This window comes from Geotrypetes seraphini, chromosome 6 (assembly GCF_902459505.1).
Source record: "Geotrypetes seraphini chromosome 6, aGeoSer1.1, whole genome shotgun sequence".
NCBI classification, from domain to species: Eukaryota; Metazoa; Chordata; class Amphibia; order Gymnophiona; family Dermophiidae; genus Geotrypetes; species Geotrypetes seraphini.
The window spans coordinates 22,831,974-22,857,234 of NC_047089.1; the positions used below are offsets into that span (position 1 = coordinate 22,831,974).

Sequence of the window (25,261 nt, forward strand, 5' to 3'; positions counted from 1 at the left end):
TGGGGCTGGGCTGGGAGCAGCCGAGCCTGCGGAGAGCGGCGGGGAGGCTGCGGGGAGGCACCTGCCCGGACGCCCCGGCCACACTAGCGAGCAAGCCAGAGGGCGGTGATGCTGCTCGATCGCCGCCCGCCCGCCTGAACGCGTCGCTCAGCCTCGCCGAACCCCTCGGAGCGGCCCGGGTAAGTGAGCTTGCTTTCTCGTTCTTTGATCGGCGGGCGAGTGTCACCGAGGTTTCTGCGCTGGCTGCAGAAGGGAAGGCGAGCGTTTCGCTCCCCGAGATCGAAAGGACAAAGGGCTTTAGCGCGCAAATCCGCTGTCAAAAGTGCGAAGAGAAGGAGAGGTTGCAACCCCTGCGCGTGCACTTGAGTTCAATCTGGCCAATTGCTACCACCCATCTAGGAATTTTTCTTATTTGTGAATTTAACTGATTCTGGTTAAAGGGATGGAACATCTTTCATAGGCTGAGAGATTGGAGAAACTGGGACTCTTTTCCCTGGAGAAGAGGAAACTTAGAGGGGATATGATAAGAGACCTACAAGATCTTGAAGGGCATAGCGAGAGTAGAGAGGGACAGAAAGAGAGAGAAAGAAAGAGAGAGAAAGGGAGAGAAACAGAAAGAAAGAGAGAGAGAGAAGGAAAGAGAGAAAGGGAGACAGAAAGAGAGAGTGATAGAAAGAGAAACTGGGTCTCTATTCTCTGGAGAAGAGGAGACTTAGAGGGGATATGATAAGAGACCTACAAGATCATGAAGGGCATAGAGAGAGCGGAGAGGGACAGATTCTTCAAACTTTTCGAAAAATAAAAGAACAAGAGGGCACTCGGAAAAGTTGAAAGGGGACAGATTCAAAACGAATGCTAGGAAGTTCTTCTTTACCCAACGTGTGGTGAACACCTGGAATGCGCTTCCAGAGGACGTAATAGGGCAGAGTACGGTACTGGGGTTCAAGAAAGGATTGGACATTTTCCTACTAGAAAAGGGGATAGAAGGGTACAGATAGAAGAGTACTGTGCAGGTCCTGGACCTGTTGGGCCGCCGCGTGAGCAGACTGCTGGGCGCGATGGACCTCGGGTCTGACCCAACGGAGGCAATGCTTATGTTCTTATGGTATACAGGTACTTAACCGATTTACACATAGCTATTGCACAGTTAATTAAAAGAACTGGGTGTTTGGGTGTATGGTCATTTTTTTTAAAAGAATTTTTTTTGTGTTTTTGTAATAGAAAGTTACATTGCAAAGGTAGGAGGTAGGATGTTAAATAGGGTGTGGATTGCACCTGAGTCTCTCTGGGACACCTCTTCCCCCCCCCCCCCCCCCCCCACCGAGACATGTAATGGTAGGGCACTTCATTTTTAGTATCAACCTATTTTGGCAAACCGAGTCCAGGTTTTACAAACACTGTGATCCAGTTTCTGGCGATTTTCTCTGTTTTGACATTGTTTCAGATCATTGATTAAACCATATCCACATCATTCTCTTCTTGGTTGAACTGAGAATTTTTCAGCACCCCTTTGTACACATAGCTGAAGACCTATCTCTTTTCCAAGCATTTGACTAACTAACTTATTCTATTCCAGTATTATGTTTACTATTAATAATCTTTTGTAAACTGCATCAAACTTATGGTTACACAGTTAACAAGTGTAATGTAATGTACTATGAAAAGTTTCAGTCTCTCATAATCAGAACTGAGATTGTGATGTCATAATGCCTCATTCCACCAATAAGAGCCAACTTCATCAGTGATGTCACAATGGCTTGATTCTCTTATACTTGGCTCACTTTTATTATAGAGGAAGGGGTGCTGAAAATTTCTCAGCCCAACCAACCAACTTCCTAAATTCTGAGCGTTATTTTGCCACTGTAGCTAAATGTTATCTTATTTCATTAAGTGCCAATTTTCAGAACTAAAATTCTATGTTCTGACATTGAACCATAGCCAGGCCATTCTCTCCTTGGTTGGGCTTAGAACTTTTCAGCACCCCTTCCTCTATAATAAAAGTGAGCCAAGTATAAGAGAATCAAGCCATTGTGACATCACTGATGAGTTTGGCTCTTATTGGTGGAATGAGGCATTATGACATCACAATCTCAGCTCTGGTTACCAGACACTGAAACCCTTCATACGTGAAAGAGGTGCTGAAAATTTCTCAGCCCAACCAACCAACTTCCTAAATGCTGAAAAGAATGTTGTCTTATTTCGTTAAGTGCCAATTTGCAGAAACGAAATTCTCTGTTTTTGACACTGTTTCAGATCATTGATTGAACCATATCCATGTCATTCTCTTTTGGTTGGGCTGAGAACTTTTCAGCATCCCTCATAAGCCCCCCCCCCCCCCTTTTTAACAAAACCATAGCACGGTTTTTCGTGCCAGCCATAGTGGTAACAGCTCTGACGCTGATAAAATTCCTATGAGCATCGGAGCTGTTACTTTCACGGCCGGCGCTGAAAACCATGCTATGGTTTTGTAAAGGGGGGGAGGGGTGGAAATATGCATTCAAAGAACCAAGTTATTAAAATTAATGTGTGCAACAACAAAAAAAGCACCTGAAAAGCAAGAAAAAAGTTTGGAAAAATCCAAAAATGAGCTGAAAAGTTGTTTGTTTTTTTTTAGCTGGGCACATCTCCAGGAAAGGATGCTTTATGCCATTTTATTTGGGGCTAATTATTGCCATTCCAGCTCCAAATACCACATCCTGGTAATGCATCCTGCTTGGCGAAACTTGGGTTCTGATGCCCTATTTGGTCCAAGTTTAGGAAAGCAGGGTTTTGGGGAGATATCTACTGGTTATATATGGGACTGACCTTTATGAGAGATATTTGTTTGGGAAGGGGGTAAGGAAGAATTCCTGATCCCGACCCTATTGCCAAACCATTGCATAGGAGTCAGTTCTGTGGGTGCAGAAGGTACAAAACATTCTCATAAGTGAGTAGATTCCTTCATTTGTGTCCGGGGAGGGGTCATTTCTATTGTGTTTGGAACCCCCAATCATTTTGAAATGTTGGTGCCTTCGGCCCTGGTTGGCAGCTTGTGCTTTACGAGTGCTTCTTTGGGCAGTGGGGATGAGAGGAGAAGAGAAGGGAGGAGGCTGGTCCCATGCAAAAATATTCAGGCTTTCATTTCTCTTCCTCCCTGTCAAAATTCCCCTTGGCGTTATGGTGGATAAGACGGGTTGCTCTCCCCCACTCCAGTTTGGCAAAGTCTGCACTGGACTGGAGGCCGGGTCCACAAAACGTCAACTTGCTATACATTGTAATGTCATTGCTACCTCATTTGGTGGTCTTCCTAGGTGTCCTTCTCTCTGTGCTGTTTGATTTTTTTTTTTTCTATGCCTACAATCTTAATCATTGGGGAGCACTTTTTTTTTTTTTTTTGCGAGCATACTCTGCTCATTCCTTCCCTTCCCCCAGATCTGTGGCACGGTAGTTAAAGCTACAGCCTCAGCACCCTGAGGTTGTGGGTTCAAATCCCACGCTGCTCCTTGTGACCCTAGGCAAGTCACTTGGTCCCCCTTTGCCCCAGGTACATTAGATAGATTGTGAGCCTGCCAGGACAGACAGGGAAAACCATTCTGAGCTCCCTTGGGAGAACAGTTTAGAAAATTAAATAAAGAAACTGTCTCACACCTTACATGTGTAAACATGTTCTGGGCACTGATTTCTGACAAGGTTGGGCACAACCTTGATTCCTTGAATGACTGGGAGAGTCACTGTTTAAATCTGTGAAACATGTAAGGGAATATGCATAGCCTAAATTTTAACTGCAATGAGAACTAGATTTTTTTAATGCATTTAGGAGTGCTTCTGTCTTCCAGAAGGAAAGTAAAATGGAAAAAGAGTTTGTGTTCCCCCCCCCCAACCCGTTGTGCATGGTTGCATCACTTTTCACGTTTAAGATACAATTTTCCTATTAATCGCCTGTAGGTTGGAATCGCATGGTATGCGCCCCTCTCCATAACATTCAGAGACCTAAACTGAGGACTGTTCTGCTAAGTTTTCTTTTGATATGTGGACAGAGGCACCTGGGCTCTTGAACGCTGGGAAGCATGAGCAGCCACTGAGCTTGTCTGTAGCAAGATGGTCACCAGAGAAAACCCCCCCAGCTGGAAAAGAATTCCGCAGGCACAGAATGAGCAAATGCTGTTCTCCCAACAAGGCTCGCTGTCTTTGTGCTTATGACTCTTTGTTCTGCTCATTCTGTGGGTGTTGGGGGTGGAGGGGAGAGACTTGACTTTTTCCTTATTCTTTTATTGCAAAATTAATCTGTCGACCTTCCAAATTCATTAGAGCCATAGCTTTTCAGTGCTGCACTAGATTTCATGCTTCAGGTGCCAGTGCTCCCAGCATATCAAATCCTAGACACACAGAATAGACATTTCAGCCATCATGCTATGGCTTTCTTCAGGGTGTGCTGGGAGGTCTGCAGTTTGTCTTCATATATAATGGGTCCTCAAATCTGATTGGTTACGAATTTTGGCAGGAGAGTCCGTTGGTCACAAAAATTTGAATTTTTGGCAGGAAAGTCCTTTAACATCTGGGCACCCAGATGGCATTATAGAATGCATCATTTAAGATGAGCACTTAAGTCTGGAACATAAGAACATAAACCTTGCCATACTGGGACAGAGCATAGGTCCATCAAGCCCAGTATCCTATTCTAACAATGGCCAGTCCAGGTCACAAGTACCTAGCAATATACCAAGAGAGTAAAACAATTTTTATGCTGCTTATCCTAGAAATAAAAAGCAGTGCATTTTCTTAAATCCATTTTAATAATGGCTTATGGATTTTTCTTTAAGGAAATTATCTGAACCATTTTTTTTTTTTTTTTAAATCCCTGCTAAGCTGACTGCTTTTACCACATTCTCTGGCAACAAATTCCAGAGGTTAATTACACGTTGAGTGGTCAATGGCAGGAGCCAATGTCCATGTCTAAATGTTGCATTTTAGCATGTAACTTATTGTATAGTATTACAGTATGTTACAGTCTAAACTGTAAATGTGAGACTGACTTATGATCCACCCACATATATATCCTCTTACAAATATGTGCTATGTATATTAGGTGCTAAATTTGTAGAACAGCACATACACATGTAAATGTTGCATTTGTGCATAATAAGTGTTAGTTTTATAATGTAGGCGCATAAATGGCACTCAACATTTAAGTGTTAAGATTATAGAATTAGGGAGAATGAGGGCAATTTCCAAAAGCCGTTTGCCCAGGGACAGTGGCATAGTAAGGGTGAGCGATGCCCTGCCCTCTTCCCCATCCCCCTGCCACATGCACGCCTCCTTCCCTTTCCCTGTACCTGTTTTAACTTTTCTGGCGTGAGCAGGATGCCCACATCGGTGTTGGTTCGCCCTTTGACGTCGCTTCCTAGGCGTTGGCCCCAGAGGTGATGTCAGAGAGAGCGCCGATGCTGACGCGGGCAGGAACTTTGCGCCGGGGAAGTGAAAAAGGTACGGGGGAAGGCAAGGGGTGCGCGCTTGGCAAGGAGAGGAGCGGGGGGGTGGGGGGCAGCAGACGGTGCCCGGGGTGGACTAGGGAACAGTGGCGTACCTAGGGGGGGGCGGGGGGGGGGCGGGCCGCCCCGGGTACCAGCCCTAACGGGGTGTTCCCGGCCTTGCCGTTCAGTCCCCCGCCACCCCCGAAGGACCGCTCGCCCCCCTGGCCTCCCCGCACCACCTATGAACAGCCGCAGCAGGATCGCGAAGTCAGCGTCAGCATCCCTGCGCTGCTTCCTACGACGCGATCCCGCCCCTCCTCTGACGTCAGAGGAGGGGCGGGACCGTGGCGCAGGAAGCAGCAGGGATCGCTGACGCTGACTTCGCGATCCTGCTGCGGCTGTTCATAGGTGGTGCAGGGGGGCGAGCGGTCCTTCGGGGGTGGCGGGGGACTGAACGGCAAGGCCGGGAACACCCCCTTAGGGCTGGTACCCGACGCTGACTTCGCGATCCTGCTGCGGCTGTTCATAGGTGGTGCGGGGATGCGGGGAGGCCAGGGGGGCGAGCGGTCCTTCGGGGTGGGTCGGGGCATCAGGCCTTCAGGGTGGGGCGGGCGGGCAGGCAAGCAGGCTTTCATGGGGGAGGGGGTGACAGGCAGGCAGGCAGGCCTTCAAGGGGGGGACAGGCCTTCGGGGGGGGGGTGCAGACATTCAAGGGGTGCAGGCCTTCAAGGGGGGCAGGCAGGCCTTCAGGGGGGTGCAGACCTTCGGGGGGGGTGTAGGCCTTTGGGGGGGTGCAGACCTTCAAGGGGGTGCAGGCCTTCAAGGGGGGAAAGGCAGGCAGGCCTTCAAGGGGGGGACAGGCCTACAAGGGGGGGGGACAGGCCTACAAGGGGGGGGGACAGGCCTACAAGGGGGGGGACAGGCCTTCAAGGGGGGGTGCAGGCCTTCAAGGGGGGGTGCAGGCCTTCAAGGGGGGGTGCAGGCCTTCAAGGGGGAGACAGGCCTTCAAGGGGGGGAGAGGCAGGCAGGCAGGCCTTAAAGGGGGGACAGGCCTACAAGGGGGGGGGACAGGCCTTCAAGGGGGGGACAGGCCTTCGGGGGGGTGCAGACCTTCAAGGGGGGAAAGGCAGGCAGGCCTTCAAGGGGGGGACAGGCCTACAAGGGGGGGGGGGGACAGGCCTACAAGGGGGGGGGACAGGCCTACAAGGGGGGGGACAGGCCTTCAAGGGGGGGTGCAGGCCTTCAAGGGGGGTGCAGGCCTTCAAGGGGGAGACAGGCCTTCAAGGGGGGGAAAGGCAGGCAGGCAGGCCTTAAAGGGGGGACAGGCCTACAAGGGGGTGGGACAGGCCTTCAAGGGGGGGACAGGCCTTCGGGGGGGTGCAGACCTTCAAGGGAGTGCAGGCCTTCGGGGGGGGGGTGCAGTCCTTCAGGGGTGGGGTTTAGGCCTTCAGAGGGGGACAGACCTTCGGGGGGGAGGTAAAGTCCTTCGGGGGTGCAGGTCTTCAGGGGTGGGGTGTAGCCCTTCGGAGGGGGGAAAGACCTTCGGGGGAGGGGGGTCCTGGTGTAAAAGTACACAGAGGGAGAGAGGGAAGGGGGGGGTGCAAAGATACATGCATATGCCAGACTTTGGGGGTTAGAAATAATGGGTCTAAAAACAGAGGAGTGGGAGAGAGATGGTGCATAATGGGATTTAGGGAGGGAAGGAACAGAAAGGGAGAGAACTTGGAAACAGGGGATGGTGTGGAGGGGGGATAGAGATACTGGATAGGAGGATAGTTGGGAACAGAAAGGGAGAGATGGTGGATCCTGGGGTGGTGGGGAGTTGAGAAAAGGTGAATCTGTGGATGGAGACAAAAAAAAGGAAAGATGCCAGATCTCCGGGAGAGGGAAGGGAAACGGAAGGGGAGAACAGAGATGGCAGACGGATGGTTAGCACGGAGAAAGGAGACCCTGGCAAGCAAGACAACAAGAGCCTGGGACCAACAAGATTTGAATATTGATCAGAGAACAAAAGGTAGAAAAAATAATTTTATTTTCTGTTTTGTGATTACAATATGTTAGATTTGAAAAGTGTACATGAGACAGCTTGAAATGGGAACTTTTCTATTTTTGTGAATGGCAAGGCTGAGTTCAGTTAAAATATATGCTTTATAAGAAAATATAATAATGTGTTTTATAAAGTTTATAAGCATTGCTGGCATACTCGGTGAGGTGTTCCTAGTGTTGGTGGTGGTGGTAGCATGTCAGTGTGTTGAGAGGAAGAGGTAGTCTGGGAAATTCTGCTGAGCAAACTCTGGGCCCATTTCCACCCCCAGTTAGTCCACTCCACTCAACTGGTTCACACACTGAGTGGGTCTTTGGGTGTTATTTCTGGGTAGTTGTTTTAGAATCTCTTCCAGTGGTTTGTCAGTATCTCCTTCTGGTCCAAGGAAGGAAACTTTGTCAACCTTAGCATTGACCTTCAGAATATGTTTGTAACAGCGCTGCTTGTGTGGCATTAGGCTATGTAGTGATCGAAAGAAAAAAACAGACCTTTGCACATTTTTGCACTATATGGTGGGTGTATGAGGAGATTCATTTCCTGCACAGTTAAGTCCATTTTTTCTACTGAATAATAGTATAGGTACAATGAAAGTAAATAGCAAAAATGTTTGAGTAGATAATTAAGGAAATCTTTTTCATATTGCTTGCTTATGGACTGGGAAAAAAGACTGTTCAAGCAAATGTCTCCAGAACTGCTTTAATGGAAAAATGTGATTTTTTTTTTTTTAAGTACTTTGTGAAATTTATTGTTGTTGTGAAATTTATTGTTATACTTTGTTTAAACTTAAAAAGCGGTGTCATTAACAGTGAATCTAATCGAAAAATCGATTCAACAGGGTGAATCGGATCGAATGAAATATTTTTCTCTGAATCGGGCAGCACTATTGGCTACCATGAGAATGGGCTACTGGGCATGATGGACCATTGGTGTGACCCAGTTAGGCTATTCTTATGTTATGTTCTCATCTGTAGGGGCCTTTGTTTTCACTTCTTATTTTAATGTATTTTTTTCCTGGGAACTTATCAGTGTTTTTTTATAATGGGAACAAAAATGGAAGAGAATTAATGTGTGTGGAATGGGGGGGGTAACTAATTTCTTCAGCTAAATAATTCAATCCACTTCAAACAGACATAGGAGAACTCACGCACCATTCACACACCCTCCAACCAAAAACGTCAAAAGAAAAAAACTGTTCGACAACCTCCTAGCCATTCGAGCTGCAACACTTGACCCCCAACTCTACAACCTATTGACCTCGACCACAAAACTACAAAACCTTAAAAAAAGAAATAAAAACCCTTCTATTAAAAAAACACATAAAACCAAACTAACATAATCAGAACTGTCCCAAGCATCACCTGCAACTACTCCATATGTACTTCTGATGTCATGACAATTCAGACATAATTTATGTTATGTTATGTTTGGAATAATGGTTACATAAATGAGGTTCAATAAAAGAAAATTTTCTGTGGGAGCATTTGTTGGAACTTCTGTTATCCTGATTTCTTCTATCTGTGGGCTTTCTTTAGCTAACCTACTTATCTGGGGCTTTCCACTTCTGCAGCTGCCCTTTTCACGGTCCACTTTGCGCTTGCACTCTCTGGGGAGGGGGGGTTGGGTCTGGGCTTGGTGGGGTAGGTGTGTCTGGTAGTTTTGTCTGGGTGGTGGCTGGGTGTTTCTTGGGTGCTTGTTGTGCGGATTGGTGTGTCTGGTGAGCGGTCTGGGTGTTGTTGCTTGTGGGGGTTTTTTTCATTATAAAATATGGCTGAGGGTCTAGTCCGGCTTATTATTCTTGTGGGTTCTGGGGTGGGATTTGTTTGCTTGCCCCAAGTTTTGGCCTTTTGTTGTGTATTGCTATGCCTCTCATTGGCAATTTTCTCTTGGGAGAGGCTTGTTCATGCTTGTTGTTGCTGTTACTCTCATTCTGTGTTCTTTTTGATAATGTATAAGTTTCTGTACAGACCATGGTTGCTTGTCTGGACCTTTTGCCATTCTCAATAAAAATACTTTGGAAAAAAAAAAAAAAAAGAAAAGAAAATTTTCACTGCCTGTTTCTATTCTGACCATTTATTCCATTTCATGGTTATTGCAAAAAAAAAAAAAAAAAAAAAAATTTTACATGAGGGGGGGGGGGGGGGGGGTGTCAAAAAATGATGGGCCCCGGGTGCCACATACCCTAGGTACGCCACTGCTAGGGAAATATGCTATTTGAAAACAGCTCATCCTCACTGCACATAAAATTACGCACTGATGGTTTTTTGAGCTAGTGTGACAATCAACCTTGACAGCAGCTGCTACCCTAGGTGACTGCCTACTCCACCTAATGATCTCGCCAGCCATGACCCTAATGCAAATCAAATTCACTTCTGGAAATGTGCTTGCTGTTGGGAACAGATTTGGAGTGATGCTCGTTGGGAAGGTGGAAACAAATGCTGCCATTCGTTCCTCCGCCCCCCCCCCCCCCCCCCGAAGCCTTTTTGCACACAACAAGCCCTGCACAAGTTCACCCCAGGGTCTGCAATAACTGCATGATTGTGAGCTGTCACACATGAGTGAAGAGACAAGAGTCCGCCAAATGCAATATTCGGTAATGTAGGAACTGATTCTTATAGATCCAGTGCAAACCCAAAACCATGAATTGTGCAGATTGCCTGTAATATGAAAAATACTCTCAAACAGGCGACGCATGTGGTTGGTTTATGTTTTGTAGGGGTGGGCAATGATTAAAAATTTTATTCACTTGATTAATTTATTTATATACCACTTATATCCTAAGTGGTTTTACATTCAGGTACTTTATCATAGCTCCCTATCTGTCCCGGCAGGTTCAAACTCTTATCTAGTGTCCCTGAGGCAATGGGGGGGGGGGGGGGGGATTAAGTGACTTGCCTAAGGTCACAAGGAGCAGCAAAGGATTTGAACCCACAACCACAGGGTGCTGAGGCTGCAGCTCTAACCACTGCACCACACACTTAATCTTAGCAGGTGAAGGTGAAATAGGAAGTCGTGTCGGGGAAGGGTAGGACACAGCAGGGGGAAGGCTTCCAAGTCAGCTGCAGACAGTATGTGGGAATTGCTGCCTCTGCTGGCGACCCTATGAAGAGCCAGGCCTGTGAAGATAAATGTGGGGAGGTGGGAGAAGAGATGCCAGACAGCAGGACAGGCAAGGAGAGAGAGAGCAACCTGAACACATTTATGTAAACCATTCTGAGCTCCCTTGGGAGAACGGTATAGAAAACTGAATAAATAAATAAATTCTGGACAACAGAGCAGAGTTTAAAAAAAAAAAAATGTAATTGTAGTTAGCATTTTAACAAATTAATCAAATTAATAGTGCACTAAGGATTCTGTAATCGGCGCCATTAGTGGTGGCTGCCTTAAAAATGTCCGCCGATCGCGTATCAGTCACGCGACGGTGCCGTTTACAGAATCACGGCTTTGTGGAAGATGGGCGCCGGAAATGGAGGCCAGGATTTTAAAGGCCTACATTTCTGGTGCCTATCTTCCACGAGAATCACGTCCACGTAGGCTCTTTATGATGCCTAACGCCGCTTCCAGCATTAACCACACCTACAATGGCGTTAGGCATCGTAAAAAGCACCTACAAGGATGGGATATCGGAGCTTACTAGGAGGCGCTCTTAAGCACCTCCATTATTTTTTTAAATCGCGGTTTAATTGGGTTTTAAATTGGTACAACCAATTAGTGCGTCAATTAAGCCAATTAAAACCAGTTAAGGCCCCCTTATATCATGCTGCGTTAGAGGTTTTTTTTATAGCTGGCTACTGCGGTAAAAGCTCCGACGCTCATAGAATTCCTATGAGCGTTGGAGCTTTTACCGCAGCGGCTGGTAATAAAAACCCTAAATTGGCTTGATGAAAAGGGGCCTAAGTTAGGTGGCAGTAGGAAGCTTACTGTGGAGAAGTTCAGCCTAAATGCCCACCCCTAGTGTTTTCTGATATCATTCAGAAGAATAAGCAGGAAATCCAACAAACAGTCCACAGAAGGATGAAATGCGCAGCGTATGGCAATAGTTCTGTATTAAAATCATTTGCTAGATGTGATAATTATCTGCCTGATGCAGCCATGTTTTGGCTTGCAACCCACTTCAGGTGCGTGTGATGTTACTATAATACAAATTGAACACATCTAGCAAATGATTTTTATCTTCATAAGAAAGCTCTACCGTCGTACTGCTGCGGTTTGTGGATTTTATCCAATTCTATCCTCCCCGTGTGGTAGCTTATGATGAATGACAATTTGCAGGGGAAAAAAACTGGAGCAGGCTGCCGTGTGGTCCTACCTTGTAACACATCTTGTCCACAACAAAGTGAAGGACACGTGCCCAGCCTGTTCTGGCCGTCACGTGCAGCTATAGCAGATTGTTTGTGTAACCAGTGTGTCTGCTGGCTCCAGTCCTGGAGACTTGGGAGGGCCAGCCTTCTCTAACCTGCTGGGAATTCAAGGTCAAAGCGTCAAATTTTTGACAGAACTTTGCAAAGAGCCAATTAATCAAGAAAAAAGGGAGTATCCTTCCAAAACTAAAACCAGGAGTATCTGCAAAGAAATCACAGGTAGCAAAAAACTTGGCTATATTGTGGATATAGATGTTAGCCTGCAAATAGTTATACAAGAAGTGAGTAGGTACAGTAATTTAAGTCAGCTTGACAGAGGTTCGGGGTGGGGGGAGGGATGGTGCGGACGGGGTGGAGAGGTGCCAGCACCCCCACTGACACGGTGCCCAGGGCGGTCCACACCCCCCCCTGGATTGAGACCCCCTTGCTCTAGACCAGGGGTGTCAAAGTTCCTCCTCGATGGTCGCAATCCAGTTGGATTTTCAGGATTTCCCCAATGAATATGCATGAGATCTATTTGCATGCACTGCTTTCATTGTATGCTAATAGATCTCGTGCATATTCATTGGGGAAATCCTGAAAACCCGACTGGATTGCGGCCCTCGAGGAGGGACTTTGACACCCCTGCTCTAGACCCTCTTTCCACTGGGTCCAGGCCTGTGGGGGCTCTCGGTGCTTGAGCACCCCCAGTACTTGAGCAAACTAAATGACTGTGCCCAGGGAGGAGCTATTTCCATTGGGTTTCGCACCCCCAATCATTGGCTCCTATACCTGTTACTACCTTTCATGACAGTGAAGGCAGCATCGCTCGCTAACTCCCTTGCTCAATAAGGGCCCTGAGCCATCAGATGATGACAGAATTCCGTGTAGCAGTGACTAAATTTAGCTGAAATAATTGCCTCTCAGTAATGATTCATAAAAACTATTTGTGGTCATTGTCTACTTATAAGCATTTCTAGGCCCCTGCAGTCTACCAATTAGCTTCTTTCTCTTGACGCTTCGTCATCTCCTTCCCCTCCTTTTTGGGGATTTTAGATTTCATGACTTGCCTTTTCCAAATCCAAGCTGCGTTATATCCCTGACCAAGAAGGGTTTTTAATCATCTACGTTGAAAGTTGAGGCAGTAGATGGCAAAATTAACTTGTCGTGCCTCACAAGGAGCCTCGGTCGGAGAACTGAGCTTCAGACGCCAAGGTCCCCTGATTCTTATCCTACTGTTTTAACCACTAGGCTACTCCATCACTGCCAGCTCTCCCGTTCAGTAGTACTGCAAATCAGGAAGTTTAGTCTGGTTCTCTGAACCTAACTGATTTGCATGGGATCCCCCTGGGATCTGCATCCTTCACAGGGATCACTGTAGTTTAAAAGATTTGCTGCCAGGAGGTGACAGGAAGCTGTAGGAGTACTGGAAGACTCGGTATCTTTGCAGCCTCTTTCCCATAGCACATTGGCTGACCTTGAGGACAAAGCTTTGCAAAACAACATAGCAGAACAAGGAGATTTAGAATTCGCTTATTAGCTGTTTGTCTGTAGAGTAATGCAAGGAGGCAGGAAAAAGGGAGGCTAGCTGGGGGGGGGGGGGGTGCAGATGGCCTGAGGTTTCCTCCTATTATTTATGAGTGGAAGAGCTGTTTAGTAGGTCTGGTCCAAGATGCCTTTGAGATGAGTGTGTCTCTCTGCCTACCTACCAGACTGTGGAATTTCCATAGCTTTCCTCAGTACATGGATTTCCTCAGAGAATTTTCTAGGATGATTCACCCAAAAAGGAGGGGGGGGGGGTTAATGAACAACAAAAAATTGCTTAACCCTCTCACCATGGAATGTGTTTTAAAACAATACTCCAGTGCCCCTGTTTAATTGTAATCCATTATCCTTTTTTGGCAGAAAGATACCAATTTTATTAGATCTGTGCTACATATATTCAGATTAATTTATTTGGGTTAAAAAGGAAGGATTCGTTGAAGAGTGGGATTTACAAGTGCCTTTCAACTCAGTGGATTTTGAGGGAGAGGGCAGTTATTAAAAAAAAAAAAAAAAAAAGCCTGCTGACTTACAAATTCCATGGATATATGTTTCTATTTGAACTTTGCTTGGAAAACCTTCTGGTACAGGGAGCATGCAAATTTTGCATTTGATTTTTCTGTGGCAGGAAAGAAATGTGCGTAGGCTTGGAAAACTGTATCTCCATAAGGCACCTGCCTACCCTGCTCTCTTTCAGCTCCCAGGAACACATTCATAAGAACATAATAATTGTCGCTGCTGGGTCAGACCAGTGGTTCATCGCAGTCCGCTCACGCAGCAACCCTCTGGTCAAAAACCAGTGCCCTAACTGAGACTAACCCTACCTGCGTACGTTCCGGTTCAGCAGGAATTTGTCTAATTTTGTCTTGAATCCCTGAAAGGTGTTTTTCCCTATGACAGACTCCGGAAGAGCATTCCAGTTTTCTACCACTTTCTGGGTGAAGAAGAACTTCCTTATGTTTGTACGGAATCTATCCCCTTTCAATTTTAGAGAGTGCCCTCTTGTTCTCTGTACATTGGAGAGGGTGAACAACCTGTCTTTATCTACTAAGTCTATTCCCTTCAGTACCTTGAATGTTTCGATCATGTCTCCTCTCAATCTCCTCTGCTCAAGGGAGAAGAGGCCCAGTTTCTCTAATCTTTCGCTGTACGGCAACTCCTCCAGCCCATCTTAGTCACTCTTCTCTGGACCCTTTCGAGTAGTACTGTGTCCTTCTTCATGTACGGCGACCAGTGCTGGACACAGTACTCCAGGTGAGGGCGCACCATGGCCCGATACAGCGGCATGATAACCTTCTCAGATCTGTTCGTGAACCCCTTCTTTATCATTCCTAGCATTCTGTTCGCCCTTTTTGCTGCCGCTGCACATTGTGTGGACGGCTTCATTGACTTGTTGATCATAACTCCCAAGTCTCTTTCCTGGGAAGTCTCTCCAAGTACCGCCCCAGACATCCTGTATTTGTGCATGAGATTTTTGTTACCTATATGCATCACTTTACACTTATCCATGTTGAACCTTATCTGCCATGTTGATTCCTTGAGCCTGATTATGTCACATTGCTGATCTTCGCATTCCCCCTGCGTCTTCACTACTCTGAATAACTTTGTATCGTCCGCAAATTTAATCACCTCACTTGTCGTACCAATGTCCAGATCGTTTATAAAGATGTTGAAGAGCACGGGTCCAAGCAACGAACCCTGAGGTACCCCACTGGTAACTCTCTTCCAGTCCGAGTATTGTCCATTTACCCCCACTCTCTGTTTCCTATGCTCCAGCCAGTTTTTAATCCACTTCAGTATTTCATCCTCGATTCCATGGCATGGAATTTTCCAAAGTAGTCGTTCATGTGGAACCTTGTCAAACGCCTTCTGAAAATCCAGATATACAATGTCAACTAAAATGACCTATAATGTGAAACTGCCTGGTTTTACTTACATTGAGGCAGTCAGTTTTGGATTCATCTGAACTAATTGTCCAACAGTAATGATTCATAAAAACAATCATAGTCATTGTCTACAAACAATGGATGTCTTAGCTGCCTAGATCTTTTCTCTAGGCAGCTAGATTGCTTTGAAGATACACATACACACGCACGGCTGAATTGCTATAAGCTTAAAATATGGGAGTAGGGCTACCATATGACTCCAGAAAAAAGAAGATGGATTGAGACATCCAGGTTTTACTTTCATTGAAAGCAATGGAAGTAAGGAGGACAGATTGAGACATCTGGGTTTTACTTCCATTAAAAGTAAGGAAAGTAAAGCCCGGATCTCTTAATCCGTCCTCCTTTTTCTGGAGCCATTTGGTAACCCTATGTGGGAGTAGTCATGTTGGTTTTAGCCTTGAGCACAGTAAATCTCTTTGCAGGTATGTAATACGGGTATCATTAGGTTTATGTTTATTGAAAGCTTTCTATACTAGTGGCTCCCAACTCTGTCTTGGAGGACTCCTAGGACAATCGGGTTTTCTGGCTAGCCCTAATGAATATGCATGAAAGAGATTTGTATATAATGGCAGTGACAAGCATGCAAATCTGCTCCATGCATATTCATTAGGGCTAGCCGGAAAACCCTTTTGGCTGGGAGTCCTCCAGGACAAGGTTGGGAACCACTGTTCTATACCGCATCTTTTTTTCTCAGGACAGGTTGATCCTATCTCAGATTTGATGCAGAGCCTTGCTGTTTTTGATTTCCGAAAGAAAACACGATGCTTGGCTCACACTAGACTGGTCAGATTTTCAGAATACCCACAATGTCTATGCATGAGAAAGATAGGGTTGCCCGGAGGCATTTCCAAAAACCAGTCATTTGTCCTGGTTTTGGAAGGTCCCACGCTCTGAGGCTGCGTCTGGAACACCTCTGCGTGGATATCAGCGTGATGATGTCAGACACAGGTGCGTGATGCTAGCAAGTCAACATCTGCGCATTCACGGAGGTCCTCCAGAAGTGGCCCTGAGCTGGGGGAAGGAGACACAAGGTTCATGTTGGGGGCAGGCCTTGTGGTGGGGCGGAGCTAGGTGTTCCTTTTTATTTTTTAAAGAGGGAATCTTTAAAAAAGATGCATGCACTACATCCACTATATGAAAATCTACCTCATGCATATTCATTGTGGATAGCCTGAAACCTGACAGCAAGTGTATCTCAAGAACTAGGTTGAGAACCAGTGGCGTAGTAAGGGGTTGGGGGGTGGTGGACCACCCTGAGCACTGTCTTGGTGGGGGCGCTGGCACCTCTCCTCCTCTCCACTGCTCCTTCCTGCTGCACATGCACCTATCCTATCCACCCACCCCCGTACCTCTAGGTTTTCATCAGCACAAGCAGCATCTCCAACCTGCTGCTCACGCTAGCCTTGGCTCTCCCTCTGACATCACTTCCTGGTCAGGGGATCAGGAAGTGAAGACAGCGGGAGAGCCGAGGTCGGCACGAGCAGCAATTTGGAGATGCTGCTGGCACTGGGTAAGTTAAAGAAGCACAGGGGAAGGGGGCGCACATGCATGTCAGAGGGCAGGGAAGGAGCGGGGCAGAGAAGAGGGTGGGGGAGGGGTGTGGTCCCCGGTGCCTCCTACTCTTGCTATGCCATTGTTAAGAAATCTTGAATTAGGGCAACATCAGGACTGAACTACTGTAGTCTGTCCTGAAAAATACAGATCAGTTGGTAACTTTAACATTTCTCTTTTGGTGTTCCCTTTTGCAATTGCTAATAAAGATAATTGAAGGAAAAAAACCTCTCAAAAAACCATTTCTCTGCACGATCACAATCTGCAAACTCTGAAAAGTGTCTTATTACACCACACTGTTAGACTTAAAAATATCTCACACTGTGACCCCTTTTTGGTGCCAAGACTAATGCATTAGCATCTATTCAGGAGCTGAGTTTCCTTTAGCAGTTTCTTGTCTGGTTGGATCGCAGTAAGTCGCTAAGCACAGTAGCTTAGCCCAAAGTGGTCTGCGTGCCTTCTGACGGCAAGTGGTCTGTGATCATGGAGTTCTCAGCAGAAAAGAAAAAACAAAAAAACTGCAGTTTACTTTACAAAGATATAAATTGGAGCACAGCCCGCTTGAGCAGGGGGTCTCAGAAGACAGAAGTGGTGATTCACCAGATCTCAGAGCCCACTGCCCGGAACAGACATTCAGAGATTCTTTGGAGACTGGGGCAATCCTGTCATTGTTTTGCCATTGAATGCTGCCCTCTAGTGTGCAAATCCGTGTTTACAGCTAGAAGGGAGCAACTTTGAAGAAAACCAAATGCTCAGCTGAGTAGATAATGGGTAGCAAAAAATAAAAATAAAAAATAGCAGCACATATATAGATACATATATCAAATGAAGTAATAAGAGAGATTCAAATCACAAAATTGAGAAAAATAAAATAACTTTTTTTTTTTTTTTTTGCAGAAATCAACTAGTATCAATTAACCAAAATCACAGCACCAACATTGTCCACTATTAAAGTAATTCTCCAAAAGGCTGCCTATATTTAGGTCCAAGAAATGCACTTATCTGGACCTTTATTATTAAAAAGAAAAAGTAGGTGTCTCACTTCCCGCTCACCACACAATTGTTTCCCACGTACTCACCTTTATAGGACCCCCAGGGACCCCTGAAGAAGACTTTTTGTCGAAACGCAGACAGTGTTGGGTCTTGTATCCCTAGCGGACTAGGTCCTTTAAGGCTCTTATGTGGATGATTTACTTTTATGTGGATGATTTCAGTGTACCTTTGGAACTTTGATACTTTCAAATAAAGTCCATTTAGGAACATCGTCACTCCACATAGATTTTTTTTTTTTGTTTTCTCTAGAATACTGGTGTGACAGCTCAAAAACATGCAGTGGCATAGTAAAGGGGGGAGGGGCAGACTGCCATCTTGGTAGGGGTGGATGTGCCTTCTCTCCTCTCCGCCCCCGTACCTCTTTAATTGTGACCAGGAAATGACATCAGAGGGAAAGCCAAGGCCGTCGTAGGAAGCAGGTTGGAGATACTGCTTACTTCGGCAAAGATTTAAAAAGGTACAGAGAAAGGAAGGCGTGCATGCAGCAGGGGGGCACGTGGAAGGAGGGGGGTGGAGAAGAGGGCAGGGGGATGCCAACACTCCCAGCGCCTCCTGCCCTTGCTAATGCCACTGAAAACATGCCTATCTGTGATCACTTATATCAGTCATAATGCTCGTATAAATACTAGTTCCTAGATTATGATAATATGTGCATAGATTACAGAATTTATAATCTATGTGCGTAAAGCTGTGCCCTATACATGCTACGCCCAAACTCTACCATGTGACCGCTATAGAAAGTATGGAAGTTCCAAGACATAAAATACATTCTACTAGAAGAATCAGTAAAAATGGTCTCTTATTAGAGCTGCATAAGTAACTTGTTTACCAATGAGGGGAGGCTGAGAGAGAAATCTGCCTGCTTCCAAGTCCCCTTCCCCCCTCAGGTTTGGCAGTCCAGAAGCTCATATTTATACCCTCAACCGCAGATGAGGTAATTGATCCATCTACCCAAAAGTCCATTGCATCAGCAAGACATCTTTTTAGAATGTTGAACTTAATCTAAGCAAATATGCTAGAACAGTGATTCCCAACCCTGTCCTGGAGTACCACCAGGCCAATCAGGTTTTCAGGACAGCCCTAATGAATATGCATGGAGCGGATTTGCATGCCTATCACGTCCATTATATGCAAATCTCTCTCATGCATATTCATTAGGGCTAGCCTGAAAACCCAATTGGCTTGGTAATCCTCCAGGACAGGGTTGGGAACCACTGTGCTAGAAGTCACCTCCCATTTGCAAAGTACGAACCATTGAAGACTGGTATGTACTTACAGAATGTATATGTCTGTATATATGTGTGAGAAAACAACAAGGCAATTGGTCCACTATAGAATCCAACACGGAACAGACAACAATAAGCAGACCATATGGAGATAAACCAGGGTTTAATTAAGATGCTTCCAGAAACAATGCTTGACATGTTTCGCCAACAAGGCTGCCTCAGGGGCATTTAACTAGCTCTAATGAGAGAACAGCTTCAACATGCAATAGCAGTGGGCTAGCGTATAAAAAACAGCTTCCACCAACTCTAGAAAACCCATCCTGGGTCTGTTTTATAATTCCTTTTGTAATATCTTTATTTCCTTCATTAATTTCTCTGTTGCAATCCAGTGAGTTTCTACACTTTACCTCATGTTCAGACACCCCTCCCCCAAATTCTGCATATTTGGCCTTATGTTGCATGTGCACATTGGTGCACATAGCTGACTTGTGTGCACAACTTGTTTAACAAGCCTAACCAGTGCTTTTTAAAATCTAGCTCCTCTGGCAACACTTATTACAGATGTGGGTCTTGTATCTTTTATCTATGTTGATGACATACAGATCCTTGTGACTTTTAACCCTTCTGATCTCTGAGTCCCTGAGGGATAGCTGTTTATAGAATAGCACTTGGGTGCCATTTACTGAATCTGGCTGATACTGTATTTGTGTAATAGGAAAAAATAATAATAATTTAAAGCACTTACAGAGGAGAGGCAGGAGGGAAATTTTGAGAACTGCACAGAGACTGAGAGCTGCATGGAGATCAAAAAGATAAGAGACAGTGACTCTGGCAGGAAGCATGGGAAAAGCTGCACAATAGCAGCTGTCTCATTAAGAGCCCCAGGAGAGCAGAGAAATTAGTGCAGCAGAAGTAGTTGGTGAGGAAATGGTGTGTAGCTGCTGAGTGAAAATTTGTGTCAGTTCTGGAGTTTTGTGTGTGTGGAAGGAATGAATATTTTTTAAAATAATATTTCCTGTAAATGTGTGATTTCATGAGAAATGCTGCAAATTAAATCTGCTTATGGGCTGTTAAGCTGAGAGTTCTATAAAGAGAAGGCTGTGGAGGATACAGCTGAGTTTTAGGTCAAGAACTTATACTTGCTGGTTCTCATGATTTATTGAGATTTCTAAATTAAGTTTAGAGTTAAATTTCAAAGGAAAATTGAGAAGAACTTTTAAAGTGTGTTTCAGAATTTAAACTGGATTTTTGTGACTCCTGTTGTTAAAAAAAGAAGCAGTAAGTACTAGGAAATGGAACATTTTAATCCCTTCACAGTGTAAGACATTATGCAAGAAGGGGTACTGGCTGACAGATGTTGGTGGCTCAGATATTGTGTGAATGTGTGTGTTGAAATTCTGTGAGCTGATTTCATATCAGAATTTTTTTTTTGTAAGGGGGGTCCTGGGAAGGTTAGCTTAGGGATAAAAGAACTATCTGTTCTTTTGCATATTTAGGCCCTCGTTTACTAAGCTGCAATATAGGTTTTTACCATGGCACGGGGCGCTAAATGCTCTGACACTCAAAGTAATTCTATGAAAGTCGGAGCAGCTTCAGAGCATTTAACGCCCCGGACCATGGTAAAATCTTCTTTCATGGCTTAGTAAAAGGAGGAGTTAAAAATACATGGCCTTAGCCTAAGAAGACACTAACTTTAGCCTGCATTCATCCAGGAAGGTTAGGGTTTTGCTTCCTTTTATTTGTTTACAGATAGGATAGTAGCAGCAATCATCTGGATCTACAGAGGAGATTCTGGCTCCAGACATGTGGCAGGACAACAACTCAGTGGTACCCAATGCAAGAAAGTGGCAATACAAGTGAAAACAGTTTTTTAAAAATACATACATATATACTTTTTTTGTATTTTATTGAACTTTGGGACTGAGAGAAACTCTCTGGTATTAAAAGACTCACATAGTCAAATATATAACTATGATTCTAGAAATCCTGGAACAAAGTTGGTATTAAGTTGAAAAGCATGCCATGTTTGTTTGAGGTTTGAATTTTATCACTAACTAAAAGGGTGTAATCATTATAAATTTGATCACACATGAATGGTAAATTAGCTTAGCTGTTCATTTATATTTATTTATTGAAATTTCTATACCGTTCTCCCAGGGGAGCTCAGAATGGTTTACATGAATTTATTCTGGTATTCAAGCATTTTCTCTGTCTGTAATTTGTTTAAATAACATCTGATAACAACAATTGTTGGACATACCTATTTTAGTTTCCTTTCACCCTCAATTGTTATTGGGTTTTTTTAAGTTGAAAAAAATACAAATATTTAAATGTTTAACTTCTGTGTTGGTGTGAATATTGAAACATCTGACCGTGATTATGACATCTAATGCATTTGATTGTAGGGGGCTTTACTCTGGCATAAGTGCTAATATTCAAAAGATTTACATGTGCAAGGGGTGCATAAGTATACTTAGATTACATGAAGTCTGTTCAAAAAAGTTTCAGGACTGATTTCATAAAAATTTATTAAACAATCTTATGACTTATTCTATTGATTCCCCTTCCCTACGTATGCACTTTTCCCCAACGTCGTGTCCACGTCTGGTAACAGTCCTGAAACACATCTTTAGGAACTACCAAAAGTTGTGGCATTGAATTTTGCTTTATGTCTTCAATGGTATTGAATTGCTTTCCATTCCGCTTGGATTTAAGTTTAGGAAACAAGAAGTCAGCAGGGGCCAAGTCAGGAGAGTAAGGTGGCTGGGAAAGAGGAGTCATTGTGGTTTTTTTGCGCAAAATTCAGGAATTTTGACACATTCAAAACACCTTCCATGACTCATGATATGTTCCCCATAAGCCACTTTCTGTAGTGGTTTTACCCAATTTAAAACAACTTCATATTGTAGCGCTGCTCATTGAGGTCGCACATGATGAAAAATAGCTGATCACGAAAACGTACTTTTACAAAAACTGCTGTAGCTTGAAGACGAAAAAAGATATCAACAGATGGAAAAAAAAAAAAAGAGGTTACTCGTGAGGTTTCAAGCTACTCAACGCTGTCTAGTGGGTCTCAAAAGAATTTCCTGTTAGCATGCAATTCAAACTGTCCTGGAACTTTTTGAACAGACCTCGTAGAATTTTTCTTCACATGGTAGAAACCCTTCATAGAAGCTGGTTGAAAGTAGAGATGTACAAGTAACTTCTAAACAAAGATAGCCCCTCATTTTCACTCTCTTATCATTGTTCTCACTGAATAAACTTCAAAATCACTTTACGTTCCTAATTTGAATCCTTTTGTTTTGCAGATTGACAGCTAACATGAAAATATCAAGAGCGTCAACATTAATTCTTCTCCTGTGTGCTGTTAAGAATGTTATACCATCCAGTTCTCACTGGAAACCAACATGGCCAACTTACAAAGTTCCAGTCATTCTACCACAGTCTACTTTCTCCTTGACAAAACCCAACTTTGATGCAAAAGCAAATTTGGAAGTGACGTCTTCCTGTGGACCAGAATGCCATAAGCATTTCCCGTTGCCTACACTCAATGATTTGAAAGAATACATATCCTATGAAACCTTGTACGCCAATGGGAGTCGCACAGAAACCAACGTAGGCATTTACGTGATCAACGCGGGGAACAAATCTCAAAACAGTGCTCCAGGAGGCAAATCTCGAAGAAAGAGGCAGATTTATGGCTATGACACTAGATTTAGTATTTTGGGGAAAGACTTTTTGATAAATTACCCCTTTTCTACATCAGTGAAGCTATCTACAGGTTGCACAGGGACACTTGTGGGAGAGAAACATGTGCTTACTGCAGCCCACTGCATCCATGATGGGAAGAGTTATGTGAAAGGAGCACAGAAGCTGAGAGTGGGTTTTCTGAAGCCCAAGCAAAAAGATGGAGGCAGAGGGATGAAGCAGACAAATTCTTCCTCGACTGAGAAAATGAAATTCCAGTGGATCCGGGTTAAACGGACACATGTCCCCAAAGGATGGATTAAAGGGAACGCCAATGAAATTGGCATGGATTATGACTATGCTCTATTGGAACTCAAGAAACCCCACAAGAGAAAGTACATGAAGATAGGTGTGAGCCCCTCTGGGAAGCAGCTGCCCGGGGGAAGGATTCACTTCTCCGGATATGATAACGACAGACCAGGAAATCTAGTATACCGTTTCTGTGATGTCAGAGATGAGACCTACGACCTTCTGTATCAGCAGTGTGATGCTCAGCCAGGGGCCAGTGGGTCCGGGGTGTATGTCAGAATGTGGAAGAGACAGAATCAAAAATGGGAACGCAAAATTATTGGAATATTTTCCGGCCACCAGTGGGTAGACCAAAATGACGCTCCCCAAGATTTCAACGTAGCAGTTCGCATCACACCTCTAAAATACGCACAGATCTGTTTCTGGATTAAAGGCGACTATGCTGACTGTAGGGATGGGTAAAGCAATGGACTCTCCCTCCTACATAAGTGTTCACAGTCTCGACTGCTTTCCTTAGCCAATCTCTTCTTTTTATTTTTCCATAATTTCTGTACCTGACTCAAGAACTTACAGGCCAATTATCCTATTTCAGGGGATATAATCCATTGTTATCCAAGCAGAGGAACAAGACGAGAAACACCCTTTGTTCTCCTACCTACAAACCAGGAAGGAGAATGATGTAATAAATTGTCCGGGCTTCCTTGCTAATCATGAGTTTCCATTCAAGCTTTTGTGCAACTAAAGCAAACTTTTACCCTTTTGCTGATATTCCAGTCAAATAAGTAGGAAGCATTAAACAAAGGTTTTTCTCTTAGGGCTCCTTTTACGAAGCCGCATTAGCGGCTTTGTCGCACGTACCTTTTTAGCGCACGCTAACCCTCGTGCTAGCCGAAAAACTACCGCCTGCTCAAGAGGCTAGCGCGGCCGGCAAATTATCGCGAGCTATGACGCGGGTTAAACCGCTAATGCGGCTTCGTGAAAGGAGCCCTTAGTTTGTGACGTTATGCTGTGTTCTCGTTAATTACTTAGAGCTCCTTTTATCAAACTGTGGTAGAGCTTTTTACCATGAGCCGGCGAGGTAAATGCTCCGGCGTTCATTCAGTTCCTATGAGCATTTACCTCGCTGGCCTGATGTAAAAAGCACCACCACAGTTTGATAAAAGGGGGCCTTAACCTAATTATGGATGGCTGCACTATGTTATGCCTTAATGAGTCTCAAATGATTTAGCACTTTACTTTTATATAATGCTAACAGTGCATTTTCCCCTCCCCTCCCCCTCCAAGCTACGGTCTCTCACGAGGCAAAGCCCCAGAATAAAACAGAAATTTACCTCCTCCTCACCTCAGTATTTTTTTTTTTTTTTAGATAAATTTTAAATTATTGATGAATTTTGTCATAGATTTGAAGGAAAACTTCTATTAAAAGGCAATCGTTTTCAATGCTGTCAGGCCCTCTCTGTGTTACATTTTAAAGTTCCAGAACCAACCAGAGAATTTTCATGACTTTTACGAACGTTTTCCTACCACAACGGATACAAAAAAAAAAAGTCAGGAAGTTATTTGCAGGAAAAGACCTCAGAAACCCTTAGACACATTACAAAATGTATCCAAAGCTGGCTAAAGATCTATTTCTTTGGTCATCTTTGCATTTGGGAGCTTGGAAGACTACCTGCTATGTCTCAACTTCAGAGAACATTCCAGATAAGATCCAAAGCAGGCCCTGGAAGAGACTGACAAAGAATTGAGGATGTGTAGTGTGGGCCTGTGTAGTGCTCAAAATCCTCCCTAAATACCTTTATGAAAAAGAAACCTTGTAAATTCTGTATGGAGTGGAATGTAGAGATGCCAAATTATTCAGTTCCAGGCTAGAGCTTTTGGGACAGTCCTGGATTTTTGACAACTGATTGCAATGACAGGATTAGGCACTACAAATCCCACACTGCTATGGGATGTAAATTCAAACCAGGACTACCCAGAATCTCCAGCTTGGAAATGATAGTCTTTCTATGGTGTTATACTTTTTTAATTTATTGATATCATCCTTTGAATAAGATGTTTCATGTTTTATCTTTATCCTCCCATCCATCCATGTCCTCATTTTTCTGTCCACAGTGGT

At 44.5% G+C, this 25,261-nt stretch overlaps 1 protein-coding gene across 1 annotated transcript; it reads left to right on the top strand.

Annotated features, from left to right (window-relative positions):
• On the top strand, nucleotides 1–24,758 carry PRSS23 (serine protease 23). Its single transcript, XM_033949877.1, has 2 exons — nucleotides 1–179; nucleotides 22,458–24,758. The coding sequence occupies exon 2, from the start codon at nucleotides 22,471–22,473 to the stop codon at nucleotides 23,605–23,607; it is 1,137 nt and encodes a 378-aa protein (XP_033805768.1). The 5' UTR covers nucleotides 1–179; nucleotides 22,458–22,470; the 3' UTR covers nucleotides 23,608–24,758.
• The last annotated feature ends 503 nt before the right edge of the window (nucleotides 24,759–25,261 follow it).

Coding starts and splice junctions, on each gene's coding strand:
- PRSS23 (XM_033949877.1), top strand. CDS start 22,471: ATGAAAATATCAAGAGCGTCAACATTAATTCTTCTCCTGTGTGCTGTT.